The 14987-nt window shown below is 39.1% G+C and overlaps 1 protein-coding gene across 6 annotated transcripts in view; it reads right to left on the bottom strand.

Moving 5' to 3' along the window:
• The window catches only part of RPS6KA3 (ribosomal protein S6 kinase A3), a 122565-nt gene extending 107900 nt beyond the window's left edge, over positions 1 to 14665 (bottom strand). For 3 of the 6 annotated variants that reach the window (XM_012477597.3, XM_012477581.3, XM_064364462.1), the window contains exon 1: positions 14344 to 14423. Coding sequence is in view for 2 of the 6 variants with exons in the window: in XM_012477573.2 (XP_012332996.1) it covers positions 14344 to 14412 (69 nt within the window). In the remaining 4 variants the exon portion in view is untranslated. Of the gene's footprint in view, positions 1 to 14343 lie in introns of all 6 variants that reach the window. The other 3 variants (XM_012477573.2, XM_012477627.3, XM_064364461.1) reach the window with 3 other exon arrangements.
• Between the last annotated feature and the right edge of the window lie 322 nt (positions 14666 to 14987).

Raw genomic sequence — 14987 nt, 5'->3', positions numbered from 1 at the left:
GGCACCAACCTGTATCACCTCATTGCCTCTGAGTAGGGGTGTAAGCTCATGCCCCTGCTGGGCCCCAGTGATGACAGGGAGGAGGAAAGCAGAGGGCTGACTCATATTTCTTTGTTGCTGCACTATAAAGTCAAAAGCTCAGCTCCCCAAAGGACTCAGCTAACAACAGGGGAGGGTAGAGGAGGAAGCAGAATGCCAACTAGCCCTGGCACCCCCAGATGGGAGTGAAGGCTCAGTTCTCCACTGGGCCCCACTGACATTAGTGGAGATAAGCAGTGTTGAGAATCCTACCTCCAACTATGTTGTTCTGTCTTGTTGATGTCGGGTGAGGGTAGAGTATGGATTAGCCCTGGCTCATGCCACCTTATTAAGTAACATTGCTCCTGGGTTGGGGTGGAGGCTCAATTTGCTGCTAGACCTCACTGCTGCTAGACATCACCCTGGCAAAAGCACAACTTCCTTCTGCTTAAAGAGAAATGAGGGAAAAAGCTTCCTGCCTGGTCTGCCAAAACCACCCAGCAGGTGGAACCAAAGTGCTGTCTGCTTTTGCTGGGCAAAGAAATGGGTACTTAGGTCTCTGATCTCCCCAGCCCACACCACTGGGTTGGGGAGTGAAAGCACTGTTATTTGCTTCTTTGGGGTGGGGTGGGGTTCTTCTGAAGGTGTTTGGCCGGGTAGGTTGAGTAATGTCAAAAAGGTTAGTCTTATTTGGCTACCTTTCCCTCAGTTGTCTGTCTAAAGAAAATAGGCTTTTCTCAGAGCTCTTTTTGTCTGTGCCTCTTGGCAGTTCTAGTTTAGAGGCTTTCATAGCACCCTGCCGAGGATATACGGGAGGCAAGAGGAAGAATACAAAGAGTGAATTCCCTGGATTTTCTTGAGTCCCAAGGTCTGCAGATTGTTTGCCTTCTTTTTCCACCTTTAGAGTGTTCCTGTGTGTGTGTGTTGTGTTATGTCTAAGGTGTTTTAGCTGTAAGGGAAGATCAAGGAGGAATAGGGGTTCACTATCTTGGCAGAACCAGAAGTGTCCTCCAAGTGATTAATTTTTATGTTGAAAATAACATTTATTTTGTAGTTTTCCACTTTAGGGTTCAAAATGTACTATGGAAAACTGCTGTACGTTATAGGTCATAATTTCCTCCTGAAGATCCAATTACATCTGCTTATATTATTCTTTACTAGTTTACCTTGTTTCATGCTATTAAACTTCCTGTCCACCCCAGTACTTTTAGATCTTAATGTTCCAAAGGAAAGAATTCCATTTAATTCATTTTCACCTAGTAGTATACTATATATACTCAGAAGAGTGGGGGTGGGGGACAGGAGATACCTTTAAAACTCATTTACGAGCTCTTTTTTTATTAATCCAAGGCAAAACTTATTTTTAACTTGCCAATGACATTTCTCTAAGGATTACTTAACATGAACATCTTTTTTTTTTTTTTTTTTTTTTTTTTTTTGAGATGGGAGTCTTGCTCTGTTGCCAGGCTGGGGTGCAGTAGTGCAATCTCAGCTCACTGCAACCTCCACCTCCCAGGTTCAAGTGATTCTCTTGCCTCAGACTCCTGAGTAGCTGGGACTACAGGTGTGCACCACCATATCCAGCTAATTTTTGTATTTCTAGTAAAGACGGGGTTTCACCATGTTGGCCAGGATGGTCTTGATATCTTGACCTCGTGATCCACCCACCTTGCCCTCCCAAAGTGCTGAGATTACAGGCATGAGTCACAGCACCTGACCCTGAACATCCATTTTGATAGCTATTACTCTTAAATTATACCAACAGCTAGCAGGAACTTGAAGGAAGGGGGGCAAATAAGGTTTTGTTTTCTTTGCATTTTTACTTCTTCAAATAACATACCTGTATATGTTACTTCACTTGAGGTGGATTCTTGAATTCATTTATCTGTTGACTTATATTTAATTTCAGAGATTCTAGGCCTATTGTTTTTCTATTACTAAGATAAATAATCTTAAATTAACTCCTGTACTTTTGCTTTAAATAAGAAACCATAGAATAGTTTAGGCTGAGGAGAGTCTAAGGAAAATTATCACTGCCTCAATCTTTTATTTCTGGAACTTTCTTTTTTTTTTTTTCAAGTTATATAACCAATATTTAACTCTTTGTTGTATTCCTCTAGGAATTCCTCTCTGGCTGAGAGACAGGGTGCCCTAGGTGAGAGGTATCCTAAGGTACTTTCATAGAACCTAGAGCTCTATTAAGTGAGGTGGAAAACCACTATTTTAGGAAAAGCTTTTTATTTATCAAATCTAAAAACAAAGAAAATATCTTAAAAGCACATATTGAAATTAACTTTTCTGAGAAGAAATACATATACAACACAAGGCTCTATATCAGCATTAGAGCAAAGCCCATTTAAGTTCCTAAAACAGTAACAAAATAAGCACAAGAATTATATATACAAATGGACAAGCAGCACATGAAAAGATCCTTAACATCATTAGTCATTAGAGAAATGCAAATCAAAACCACAATGAGATAACACTTCACACCCACTAGGATGGTTATAGTAAAAAAGACAATAATAAGTGCTGGCAAGGATGTGGAAAAGCTGGAACTCTCATACACTGCTGATGGGAATGTAAAATGGTGCAGGCCAGTTGGAAAAGTTTGGCAGTACCTCAAAGAGCTAAACATAGACTTACCATATGACTCAGCAATTCTACTCCTAGGTATATATCCAAGAAAACTGGAAACATATGTTCACATAAAAACTTAATACAAATGTTCACAGCAGCATTATTCATAATAGCCAAAAACTAGAAACAATTTCCCATGTCTACCAACTGATAAATGGATAAACAAACTGTGGTATATCCATACAAAATAGATTATTCAGCCATATAAAATAATAAAGTCTTGATACATGCTATAACATAACATGTATAAACCCTGAAACATGTATGAACCTTAAAAACAAACACAAATGCCACATACTGTATGATTCCATTAATATGAATTGTCCAGAATAGGTGAATCTAGAGACAGAAAGTAGATTAGTGATTGCCAGGGGCTGGGGGAATGGAGGAAATGGAGAGTGACTGCTAATGAGTATGAAATTTCTTTTTAGGGTGAAGAAAATGTTTTAAGTAATAGATAGTATTGATGGTTGCACAATGTTGTGAATATAGTAAAAGCCACTGAATTATATACTTTACAAGGCTGAATTTTATAGTATGTAAATATCTCAATTAAAAAAGGAATTAGGCTGGGCATGGTGGGTCACACTTGTAATCCCAGCATTTTGTGAGGGCGAGACGGCTGGATCACCTGAGGCCAGAAGTTCGAGAGGAGCCTGGTCAACATGGTGCAACCCTGTCTCTATTAAAAATACAAAAAATTGGCTGGGGATGGTGGTGGGTGCCTGTAATCCCAGCTACTTGGGAGGCTGAGGCAGGAGAATCGCTTGAACCCAGGAAGCAGAGGCTACAGTGGCTGAGATTGCACCACTGCGCACTCCAGCCTGGGCAACAAGAGTGAAACTCCATCTCAAAAAAAAAAAAAAGGAATTAGGCCGGATGCAGTGGCTCACACCTTTAATCCCAGCACTTTGGGAGGCTGGGGCGGGTGGATCACCTGAGGTCAGGAGTTCAAGACCAGCCTGGCCAACATGGTGAAACCCTATCTCTACCCAAAATACAAAAATCAGCCAGGCGTGATGGCAGGTGCCTGTAGTCCCAGCTACTAGGGAGGCTGAGGCAGGAGAATCACTTGAACTCAGAAGGCAGAGGTTACAGTGAGCCCAGATCACACCACTGCACTCCAGCCTGGGTGACAGAGTGAGAAGCTGTCTCAAAAACAAACAAACAAGAAAAAAACAAAAAACAAAAAAAGGAATTAATTAGGACTATTTAAGTCTAAGAAATTTACAAATTTCTGACAGTCTAAGAAATAAAAAAGCAATGATTGTATAACTTTCCTTTTAAATTTCCTTTTCTTATACTGTAGCAAGATAATTGTTAACCTTTTTGGGTTGAGCCAAATTCTGTTTTCTGGCACTTTGAGGGAACATCAAGTAGATTTTTCTGAAAAGAGGATGAAAAGATAGAGAAGTAATGATTTAATAAGCTGCAATCAAAGAACAGAACACATTTACTCAGGCATACACCTAGGGGCTTCTGTAAGGACAGCTGTTAAGTAAGATCCAGGCAGATCCCCTTTATCCCAAATACGGCAATTTTTATTTCAAACATTAGACATTTTATTTTATTTATAAGACAGCTGCTTAGAAATCTCAAAGAGTCTTCCCATCCAATGTCATAAATGCTGTTTTTCAGGCCAACTCACAAAAGACTATTTAACCCACTGTATTTGGAAACTAATACCAACTTCACTCAGTTTATTAACTTTTCTAACTACCTATTGACTACTTAAGCATTGTCTGTATTATGAACAGCATTCCTAGTTGATGCCAGGATCACATCATCTCTACAGGCCTCCTTAGTAAGAAGAAGGCTTTGTGCTATATACATACATATATTTATATATATATGAGAAGTCATCTATCTCTCTAGGTTATCCTCTACATCTCCACAACAGCTACTCATGCAAACTATCTGGATCCTTTTCCCTTGTAGCAGATTTCATCTAGACTGAGTCACTCACCCGGATGTTCTCAACTCAAACATGGCTGTGTAGTGAAAGTCAATAGAATTTGCAATCTGAGTTTGAATTCTGGCTCCTCCAGTTAGTAGCTATGCAACCATAAGCACATTATTTAACTCTTCTAGGCTTCAGTTTCCTCATCTCTTAAGTTGAGAATAATTATGTATACTTCATTCAAGCTGATATACACAAAGTGACTTGTTAAGGGGAGCATTCAATACGTGTGAGCTGCCTTCCATTTTCACTTGGGAAAGAAAGAGCAGTGATCTCAACATACCCTTCACCCTTTGTTTGTAGGCAGGAACATTCTGAAGTCGTTTTTGTAAACTAAGGACTATATTTTCCACACTTGTAAACTAAGGCTAAGACAAGGCTGTATATTATTTTGGATTTGAGTACTCTGCCACAGCAAATGAGTTAAAATTAGTGGAGTGTAGAGAAAAAGTAATATTTGAACTTTTATGCATTGTGGCTCTTTCAGAATTTGTACTTAAGATAGTTTTGATAAAATTAAAAAACTGTATTGATATGTTGCGGATGGCAAAATAAATTTTAGTGAAGTGAATGTGTTGCATATCCTAGCTCTGACTTTGTTAATTTATCACCTGGAGCAGGTCTGCCTGAATAGGTCTCAATTTTCTTATATAAATAGGGTAGGGCTAAATTGCTTTCTGCTCTGAAATTCTATGCTAAAAAAATTTAAATACTTTCATGTTTCAAGATGTACCAATCCACTTTTTTGGTTTTAACTAGCACAGTACAGTGAACACAACACAATATTTAAACAAATTACCATACAGTAATTTATTCATCCAATAATATAGAAGATAATTATATATTTTTCTACCCAGAGACACTATTCTTACTGTTTATATCTCTGTCTGTAAGCTTGGTACACAAGACGAAACTTATAATTACAACATTTTTTGATATTTAAATTTCCCCTAATGCTTCAGTGCTATCACTTGAATTAGATATCACAGTAAAACTATTAAAGTTGTAGGAAAAGCAGAATGGTGATTTGTAGGGTATGTACCACACTAGGGGGTTTATCAGAATCTTCAGGGTAGAAAAGGACAAAACAAACCTGATTAAACATAATTTGAAAAAGCATGTTAAATATTTGTTTTTAGAAAAGCTTTAGCCTATTCATTTCAAGATAAAAATCATACAAAGTAGGAACGAAAAAACACTGGTGTAAAAAATGGATTCAATTTGTACTAATCCTATAATCTAGAACTATACTGTTCAACATGGTAGCCAATAGCCACTGGTGACTATTAGTTAAAATTCAAAAATTCAGTTCCACACTAGCCACATTTCAAGTGCTCAAAAGCCACATATGGGTAGCGGCTACTGTACTGAACGGTGCTGATCTAGAAATTTTTTTGTTATTTTAGGTAAATCTTTATTATATTATTTTCAGATAGATGTCTCTGTTCCTAAATGTGAAGAATTGAAATAACATTCTAGGTAGCTGAGGTTTTTGCTACAGGTTTTACAAGATTTCTGGAGTGAAGATGTATCCCAAACCACTGCACTTGAAATGCATTTCAGTCTATTAATGTCAAAATGATCTTTTGCTTCAGGCTATCATTTGACATCTGCTTCTAACACATATCAAATGACTGAACCAAGTTTCCTATAACAAGCTTTGTTGGCCAAAGAATTAGAGCCAAGCTCACAGAAATCTAGATGACCAGGTCAGATTTGAAGATGAGAGCATCATCATACGTAAGATTATAAAAATCAATTTATATGGTGGACAAAACAAAACTAGTTTTTAAGGTATGTAAAAAACCACAGATATACTAGCTAAAATGGGAAAATTCGATTTAACCTATGCTATGGTTGTAAATCTATTATGATAAGAAATCTAAAAGTGCTTTTAGATTTACACCTAAGTGTACAGTAACAAATATTTAGGGAACTGGCACATTTTATGAGAACAACAGAAAAGGACTCACAATGTGGAGACCTGACTCCAGGCGGGGTAGTAGGCAAGCTTTCCATTTTATAGCTGCCTGTTTTTTAGTTCCTTTATGTTCTACTTTCTAGCTGACATCTTCAAGAGAGGAAGATAAATATGCAGGGGAGGTAATGCCAGCAACTGAGCCATTCTGTTATGGTATGTAAAACATAAAATCACTATTCATTATTCAGTAATATGCCCAGCAAATATCCCTGACCCCAGAGGTATCTGTACATGATGAATAGAGACCAGAAAAAGGGTGAAGATGCTATTTTATATTATCTGAAAACTGTGACTTTTTTATATTACTAACCCTAGCTCTATTCTCTAGTAAGTGAAAATGAGAAGCAATTAATTTAAGTAGGAAAATGGGAGAGAAAAGCAGATTAATGGTAGTATAAAGTGGCATATAGTAAGAGAAGTTTTAAACTACAAATATTACACATAGGTTACAGAAACAGTCAATGTACAGGCCATTTAGTAGGGGTAATTCGTTTGATATTAAAGTAGAATACGACTATTAATTTTCAGAACATCAAATCAAAATTGTAAATTATTTTTAATTTTTATTTGAATTATATTTAAATTTATAGTCACTATTAAGATGGAACATTTTTATACAATTTAATTTAGAAAGATTTCAATTCAAAATGAAACAAAACTCTTGACAGTTAAAGAAAACACTTCAATATAGTCAATTAAATATAACAGCTCATTTCCAGGCAATACTGGATCACATTACTGTAGTTATCAGACTTTCCAAAACTGTGTTCTGCAAAGCACTTTGTGTCCACTAAGACTTCAATAGGTGGTTCACAAAAAAGGGGTTCTGACATCAAGTCTCAAATGCTGTGGGCCCTATCCATTTTGCAGATTCACTGTATACAACATCTTAAAAGTTCTAAGTTATACAGTAAAGACAGGTTAAATCTTGTTTAATGCCACATTTCCCAGAGTTACTTGATTATGCCACACTCCCTTGTTTTTTGGAGTGGAGTGATTCTTGAGGTATGGATATACCTTTTAACTTCACATCTCTAGGGACTTTTTAGCTCAAAAAATACTGTACTATTTAGAGTTCTGAAGTACCAACAGCATATTACAGACAAAATCTAAAGGATTACATTTCTAGACAGGAAAACCCAGTTACCCTATGGCATTTCCAAATAACTAAAACAAATGTGTTTATAGTAATGGGGAGGGAGGTGTGACATTAATTTCTTTCCCTAAAAATTAAATTAATGGAATGGATTCATCCTAAAATATAAAAAGGTATGCATATTTTGTGTTGGTATGTTTTAGAAAGAAAGTTAAAATTCTACCTACTGATGCTATAAACTGACTTTAACCATTTCTTCAGGGACACATTACCTTCAAGAGGTAGACATACAGGATATACTGTATTTTATGGATTAAAAGAGACAATCAAATATCAGATACACTATTATTTTATATATTGTTAAGGAAAAGACATGCTGGTAAATAAACTGTGACATGCCATGGACTGTGAGACATCTTCCAATTTGAGCAATATTAAAATGTGAACAAACTTTCCTTTCTTCCTTCTTCCACATATTCTTCACAATGTTCTTTGTTTTTTCCCGTTAAAGATAATAATGAGGAAGGGATCAACGCAAAAAGGACAAGATTCAAGAGATTTCTGTTCACCTTGCCCTTTCAATTACATTCAGATATCACAATGCCTATTTAAACCGATCGATCAAATAAATCACTTTTAATTGCTTTGCTGGATTCTAAAAAATTACCCCAGAGGAAGAACAAAGAATTCAGACAGTTATTTAAGAGAGATGATCCGTTGTAACTGTTGCTTATTAAAACCTTAAACCATGTATTGAACCAAGTACTTTACATATAGTATCATTCCATTTAATTCTCGCCAAAACCCTATGACGTGGACATTATTTTCATCACTATTTTACAAATTAGGATGTTGAAGTATAGAGATATTAAATATCACTTGCATAAGATTACAAAGTTATTAAGTGGCAGAGCCAGGACTCAAACACAGGTCTTTATGGCTCCAGAGCTTATGTTCTTTAACACTTTGCTATTAATCCAAATAATCCCACAAAGTTCCTCCTAAGTTTTAAGAATAAGCAAAAACCAAAATAATTAAGTAGTAGTAACTAATGTATTTGCTTAAAACAGGCCACATGACAGAAAGACAAATATTGCATGTTTTCACTAACATGGGGGAGTTCATAGGTAGGGAGTAGAATGGGAGTTACTAGAGGATAGGGTGAGTGTGGGGGTTACAGAGGGGGTGGGGGTGAAGAAAGGTTGGTCAATAGGTACAATACAAACATACAGTTGGATAGAAGGAATAAGTTCTAATAACGGATAGTAGAGTAGGATGACTATAGTTAATAACAATGTATTATATATTTCAGAGTATTTCAGAACAGCTAGAAGAAAGGACTTGAAATGTTCTCAACACATAGAAATGATTAATGGACACCCCAAATACCCTGATGTGATCATTACACATTCTATGCATGGAACAAAATATTGCATGTACCCCATAAGAACATACAAATATTATTTATCAATTAAAAAGTAAAAATTTTGGTGTGCCAAAGTTTATCTTTTAACAGTTTGTTTAACCAAAAAGACAACTTCCTCCTATGTTTCTGTACATTAGGGATTAATAAATACTGGCTTTTAAATTGTACAACTTGATAAACCGTCAAAAATAAATAGGCCAAATGTATGAAATAATCATTATGTGCTATATGGATACATTTTATCCTGAACTTGTTTTATAAAATACACACACACACACACACACAAACACACACACACACACACACAGATATATCTGTGTTTGTTTTGCTAAATCGTGACGAAATTTAATGATTAAATATGGTAGTTTTTACTGAATGATTAAATAGGGTAGTTTTCCTTTGGTTTGATGCTTTTTGGTATTAAAATGATAAACCAGAATATCTGAAATCTAATATCTCCAGGTTAATGATACAGGTCACTGTATTAATTCCAAAAGAACACAGTGATGGGAGTAGGGTGGAAAGAAAGACATTGAATGCTAGGTATTACAATTTAGATACTTTTTTTTTCTATTTATGTGAACAGGGGAATGGATGTGTAATATATGTACTTGCAAAGCTGCATTCCAATGCTTTAAAATGTGTTATCCAGCAAAGCATATAAACAACTGAGCATTATCACACTCAAGAATTACCAGTGAGACCACCAACATGTCAGTGTGTCATTCATCATAATCTGAACTGCTGGGTCTAAATCACCCATTCTGCACTGGGTCAACCCATTCTGCACTGGGTCAACCAGGCAACTGTGACCTTGGGTACATCATTTACAGCCTGGCAGACCACATGTCTCTGAGAACGGAACTGGAGCAAATCTTGTTAATTATCACAATGGTATGAATTTCTTAGTAATAAAAATCTTTAAAAACTTTAGGACAATTCTTCTGCAATTCAAACTTCTAGATAAGTGATCTATATTTTTGATCATTCTATAATTTAGCAAATGTCAAGTCCTTGGTCAGGAGTGCACAGTCCAATTATGCCACCCTTATTAAAAATAAGATATACTTATTGTGGTTTCCAGAAATGCACACTAAAGAGAAGACAAGGTCTGCCTATACTTGTTTCTGTAATTAAAGTTTTATCTTATTAATAAAATTTAAATGCATCCAGGAAGTTTCACATTTTGAATCTACCCCATTACTACAGGATCAAGCTGCCAAAATAAAGCAAAGATTTCTAGATTTTAAAAAACTGACATCCTCTACCATAATCACTGAAAACAATGAAGTGTTCAGTAATGTGTCACAGTTACTTGACAGTTGACATGTAACAATACCTGTCCTCTCCTCAGATCTTCACTTAGGGGAAAGAAAAAAACCTGAAAGGTGGTAAAAATAAATCAGGAAAAGGAAAAGAAACAATAAAACATTTTTTTCAAAATCAATGATAATACTTTAACAGAACATTTTCCCTATAGATAAAATATAAGAAATCCATATATATTGATAAAGTAGGAATACTATAAAATCTATGTACTATACTGTAGAATACTATATAATCTTTGAGGTTAAAAATGGCTGCACATTCACTAAACATGATCTCCCACACAAAAGCCTCATTTTCTATAGTAAAATATTTATATAGTTGATATTTTTCGATATTTTTCAGTGTATCATGGGTACCTGTTATTTAAAGGAAGTCAAGGTAGCTATTTTCACACAACACATTGTATAATACACATTGTATATAACACATTATATTGTGGCTATTTTGTATAACACATTTCTATAAAACAAAAATAACCTCCATAATTTTACTATTTTGAAAACTTCACATTTAGATTTACTATCATTTATACCAACTCTATTGCAACGAAGAATAAAGTATTACTCTAGGTCAGGCTTATAATCCAGTAAATGCTGTCTCTGACAGCAGTGGCAAAGAATTTGCAGAACAGATGAGCCATAGTTCCTACCTATTCATCCTCTAAACAGGCAAATATTCCAAAGCATATTAGTATTTTTAAGTAACTCACTAAAGAGTTCACCTAGACCAGTTAGGAAGCTAGTTTGTTTTTTATCTTGTACCAACCCTTACTTTGCTTACATAGTACTTCCTTTATTATCTTAAATTTGCTTCTTTAAACATTTGGCCTAGTTCTAGCCTATCATGTTCTGACCCACGTTTGAGTTTAACCACAAGGGTTTTTTTGTTTTGAACACCATGAGATTCGTGTGAGGTCTTAAAGCAAGAAGGCCAGTGTAAAGGAACTAAAGAAACTGCCCGTGTTGCTACTGAGGCACTGAGGTCTTTTTAAACTGTTCATATTTTAATGAGATTAAAACGATAAAAAAACAAGAGATAAGATTCATAATCATTCTATTCTTGACTTTCATGATTCATTCAGCAGATATTTATTAAGTCTACAATATGTAAGTGCCAGGCATTGTGTTAAATGCTGAGGATTCAAAGGCAGGGCCGGGGTGGGGGAGTCTGCTTTCAAGAATTCACAGTGTACTAGGGATGAGACCATAAATATAAACTCTTACACAGACCAATCCTGAAATCTTTTAACCTGGAGAGAAATATTTTCATGTATTTACTCAAGTAAATGATTCTTTAAAAAAACGATGTTACTCTGGTAAAATACAATTATTATCTGATAGGAACCTACTGGGGAGGAAACAGCATAATAGTGAAAATATTAGACCTCTGGGTGGACTTTTTCAACCTTTCCCTCACTGTCTTCTATATTTCCAAATTGTATCAGAAGCAATTTACTTGAAATAGCTGAACAAGCAAAGGAAACTAAATATCTAAAAGCAATTTGTTAGAATTTAGTTTTAATAAAAATCTTGGCAACATTGGCTCTGTTTGACATATCTTATGCCAGAATAGCAAAATTCTTTGAAAATAGCAAATTGTGGAATCCTATCTGTCAAGTTCTGGAAAACATGATAGTAACTGAAATAATAAGGCTTTACCAAATGAGACCTCTTATAATATTCTATTTGTTTCTGGAAAATACATGACCTCTAACTACTGGCTTATTTATACTCTGAATTTTTCCACAAAAGATCTGAAGCAGCTACCCTGATATAAAATGAAACATGAATTGTATCCACCTGGCTCTGAATTATGGCTCTGCCATTTACTATTTATAATCTTTGTGCCTTTTAACTTCTGAGATTTGGCTTCCTAATCTATAACAATGGGGACCATAATCCTACCCTGCTGGGTCATAGGAAGGATAAAATGAAACAGTAACATAGCACAGTACCTGGCATGTAGTTTGTGCTAAATAAATATCAGTTTTGTACTTCCTTATCCAAATGCATTCCTTGTAGAAAAAAGATAAGGTGGAATTTTAAATGATATTGTTTTCCTACACATTGATACATGCCAAGCAGAAATGTGGACTGATCTTGAGTTGCAATTGTTAATGTTTGTATCTAAAAATCAGGCTCAGAGCAAATTTAATTTCTTTCCACAAGTTCAGCACTTTGAGAACATTTTATTAATCTTTTAGCTATATTATTTAATGCAAAAAATTTTCTGGGGAAAAATATCAAAAGAGCCCTTGCACACTGTGTCTCACACTACCTATTCAAAGGATGATTAAACATTATAAATTTAGCTTTTTAATAAAAGATTTATAGTATTAGTCTGGTCAACAATTTTAAATAAAGTTCTTGTAATTCTGCCAGTCTTAAAAACATGATTTCCTTTCTTTCTTTCCTTTTCTTTCAACATATATCAGTGTATTTTCCATTGAAGAGCAGCATTTAGTTCAGGTTTTACAAGTATGATCCAAGTCGCAAAATACTAAGCACCAATCATAGGCACTATTACAACTCTTCGTGTATTAAGGAGAACAAGCAAATATTTTTATACAGCAGTGGAGGTGACTGGGGGAAAAAAAGTGAAAAGCGATTTGAACTGATTCCCGCCCTCTCCATTATACCAGAGAATGCAAGTGTCCCGCATCTCAGATCAAACTGAGCCCCTGTTTTACTGACGTAACCGGTAACCTTATCTACCTCTCACACTGCGGAGGCCGGCAGGGCAGCGGCTGCCGCCAAGCACACCACTCATCAGAGCCTGCCTCATTCCACCCCCGCGTTTCAGTCATGCTTTCCAGAAATGGGGTCACTCACTCAGTAACTATTACACACACGCAGCCTATCATCCTGTAATCCCCCAAAGTCCGCTGCGGGGAGAGAAGGCAGCAAAAAGTCAAGAAGGAAGAATCACAGACGCGCCACCATCAGGAACTGATTTTCCACTCGGGAGAGGAGCGGTAATACCCTGGAAAGGGTCTTGTCTGGATTATTTTCGCAGACCCCCAGATGTTCTGGGATAGGGGCGGCTGAGAAAAGCTCGGTACAGTGATGCGCCCTGGGAAATTCTGTTTTGCGCTGTTTGGGTATATTGTTTGGGTTTTGGGCACTCGGGTGGGTGTCTCAGGGACGGTCACCAGATTCCGGGCGAGGAAAACCAGAAAGCCCTTTACGGCGGCCGCTGATCTCCTTGAATATCACCCTCTCACCTCCATGGACTGGAAACTCAAGTTAAACTCGAAGGGACGGAGGGCGAGCTCTACGACCGGAGGGGGTAGGGGACCTTGGGCTTCCACTTTTTCCTTTGCAGCAGCAGAAACTGCTGCAGCAGACGGGGAAGAGGAGGCAAAACCCTGCACCCCTTTCCCGAACCCCCCGCAGGTCGCCGCCCCTGGCCCCGCGCGCCGGTCTCTCCACAGCAACCCCTCCCTCGGCCGGACTCGAGAGTCCCAGCTCCTCGGTGAATCCGATCCCTACCCCTCACACATCCCCCAAAATCGCTAAGGTCCGGGGAAGCCCCCGACCCGGCTGGGGCAAACTTCCCAACTCCCAGCCAGCCCCCGCTCCGCCTCCTGCTTCCCCCACGCAAAGTTGATTAAAATTGGCTTCTTGCAAAGCCCCAGCGCCCACTCCAAACCCCACGCGCTGCCACACTGGCAGCCCCCCGAGCGAGGGAAGGAGGTGAGGGTACGGGTGGGAGGAATAGACAGTCAGACTGGCAAAGAGACCCACCCAGACAACCCAAACCAAAACCCTGAACCCGGGGGAAAGACGCGAGCGGGATCAGAACGAGCCGAGTGGCCAGCTCCGGGGAGCGAAGCGAGCCGGCGGGGGCGCGGGGAGAAGGCGCGCCGGCCCCAGCCACCCTGCTGCACTCACCTCAGCGCTGTCGGACGGGCTTTCCACAGCCATCTTCTGCCACGGGTCCGCCAGCTGCGCCAGCGGCATCTTCCCCCCCGGCCCGCCGCCTTCACCGCCTCCTCCCTCCCCGCCCGCCCCGCGGCCGGCCCCGCTCAGTCGCCGCCCGAGCCCCACGGCAGCGGCAGCGGCAGCAGCAGCAGCAGCAGCAGCAGCGGCGGCGGCCCCGCAGAGGGCTCGACGCCGACGCCGACCGCCCGAAAGCCGCGCGCCTGGCCAGAGACGCCCACGCGCTGAGCGAGATCCTCGCGCCTCCGCCGGGCACCGGGTCTCGCCCCTTTCTTCCTCTCCTCCTTCCGCCGCCGAGACTACGGCTCCGCCCCCCCCCGCCGGTTCCCGCGCCCGCTCCCAGCCGAACAGCGACCGCCGCGCGCTCCCCCACTTCCGCTCACAACATGGCGCCTAAGCGATACCTGTCTCTCAAAGCGAGGCTCGGCTGCCGCCGCCACCGCCGCGCGCACCCAGGGGCTGGGCTAGCGGAGGACACGCCCCTGGCTGCCACGCTCCGCTCCTCCCTCTTCCCACCCTCCTCCTGCGCCCCAACCTCAGCTTCTGGGCCTCGCCTACTTTCAGGAAGGGCGAGCCCAAGAGATCTGGGGGCGTCG

The sequence above is a fragment of the Aotus nancymaae genome, unplaced genomic scaffold (genome assembly GCF_030222135.1).
Source record: "Aotus nancymaae isolate 86718 unplaced genomic scaffold, 86718_ANA_hifiasm-v0.15.2.pri h1tg000058l, whole genome shotgun sequence".
NCBI lineage: Eukaryota > Metazoa > Chordata > Mammalia > Primates > Aotidae > Aotus > Aotus nancymaae.
The sequence above is the reverse complement of the archived record's forward strand: the minus strand, read 5'-3'. Positions and strand labels throughout refer to the sequence as shown.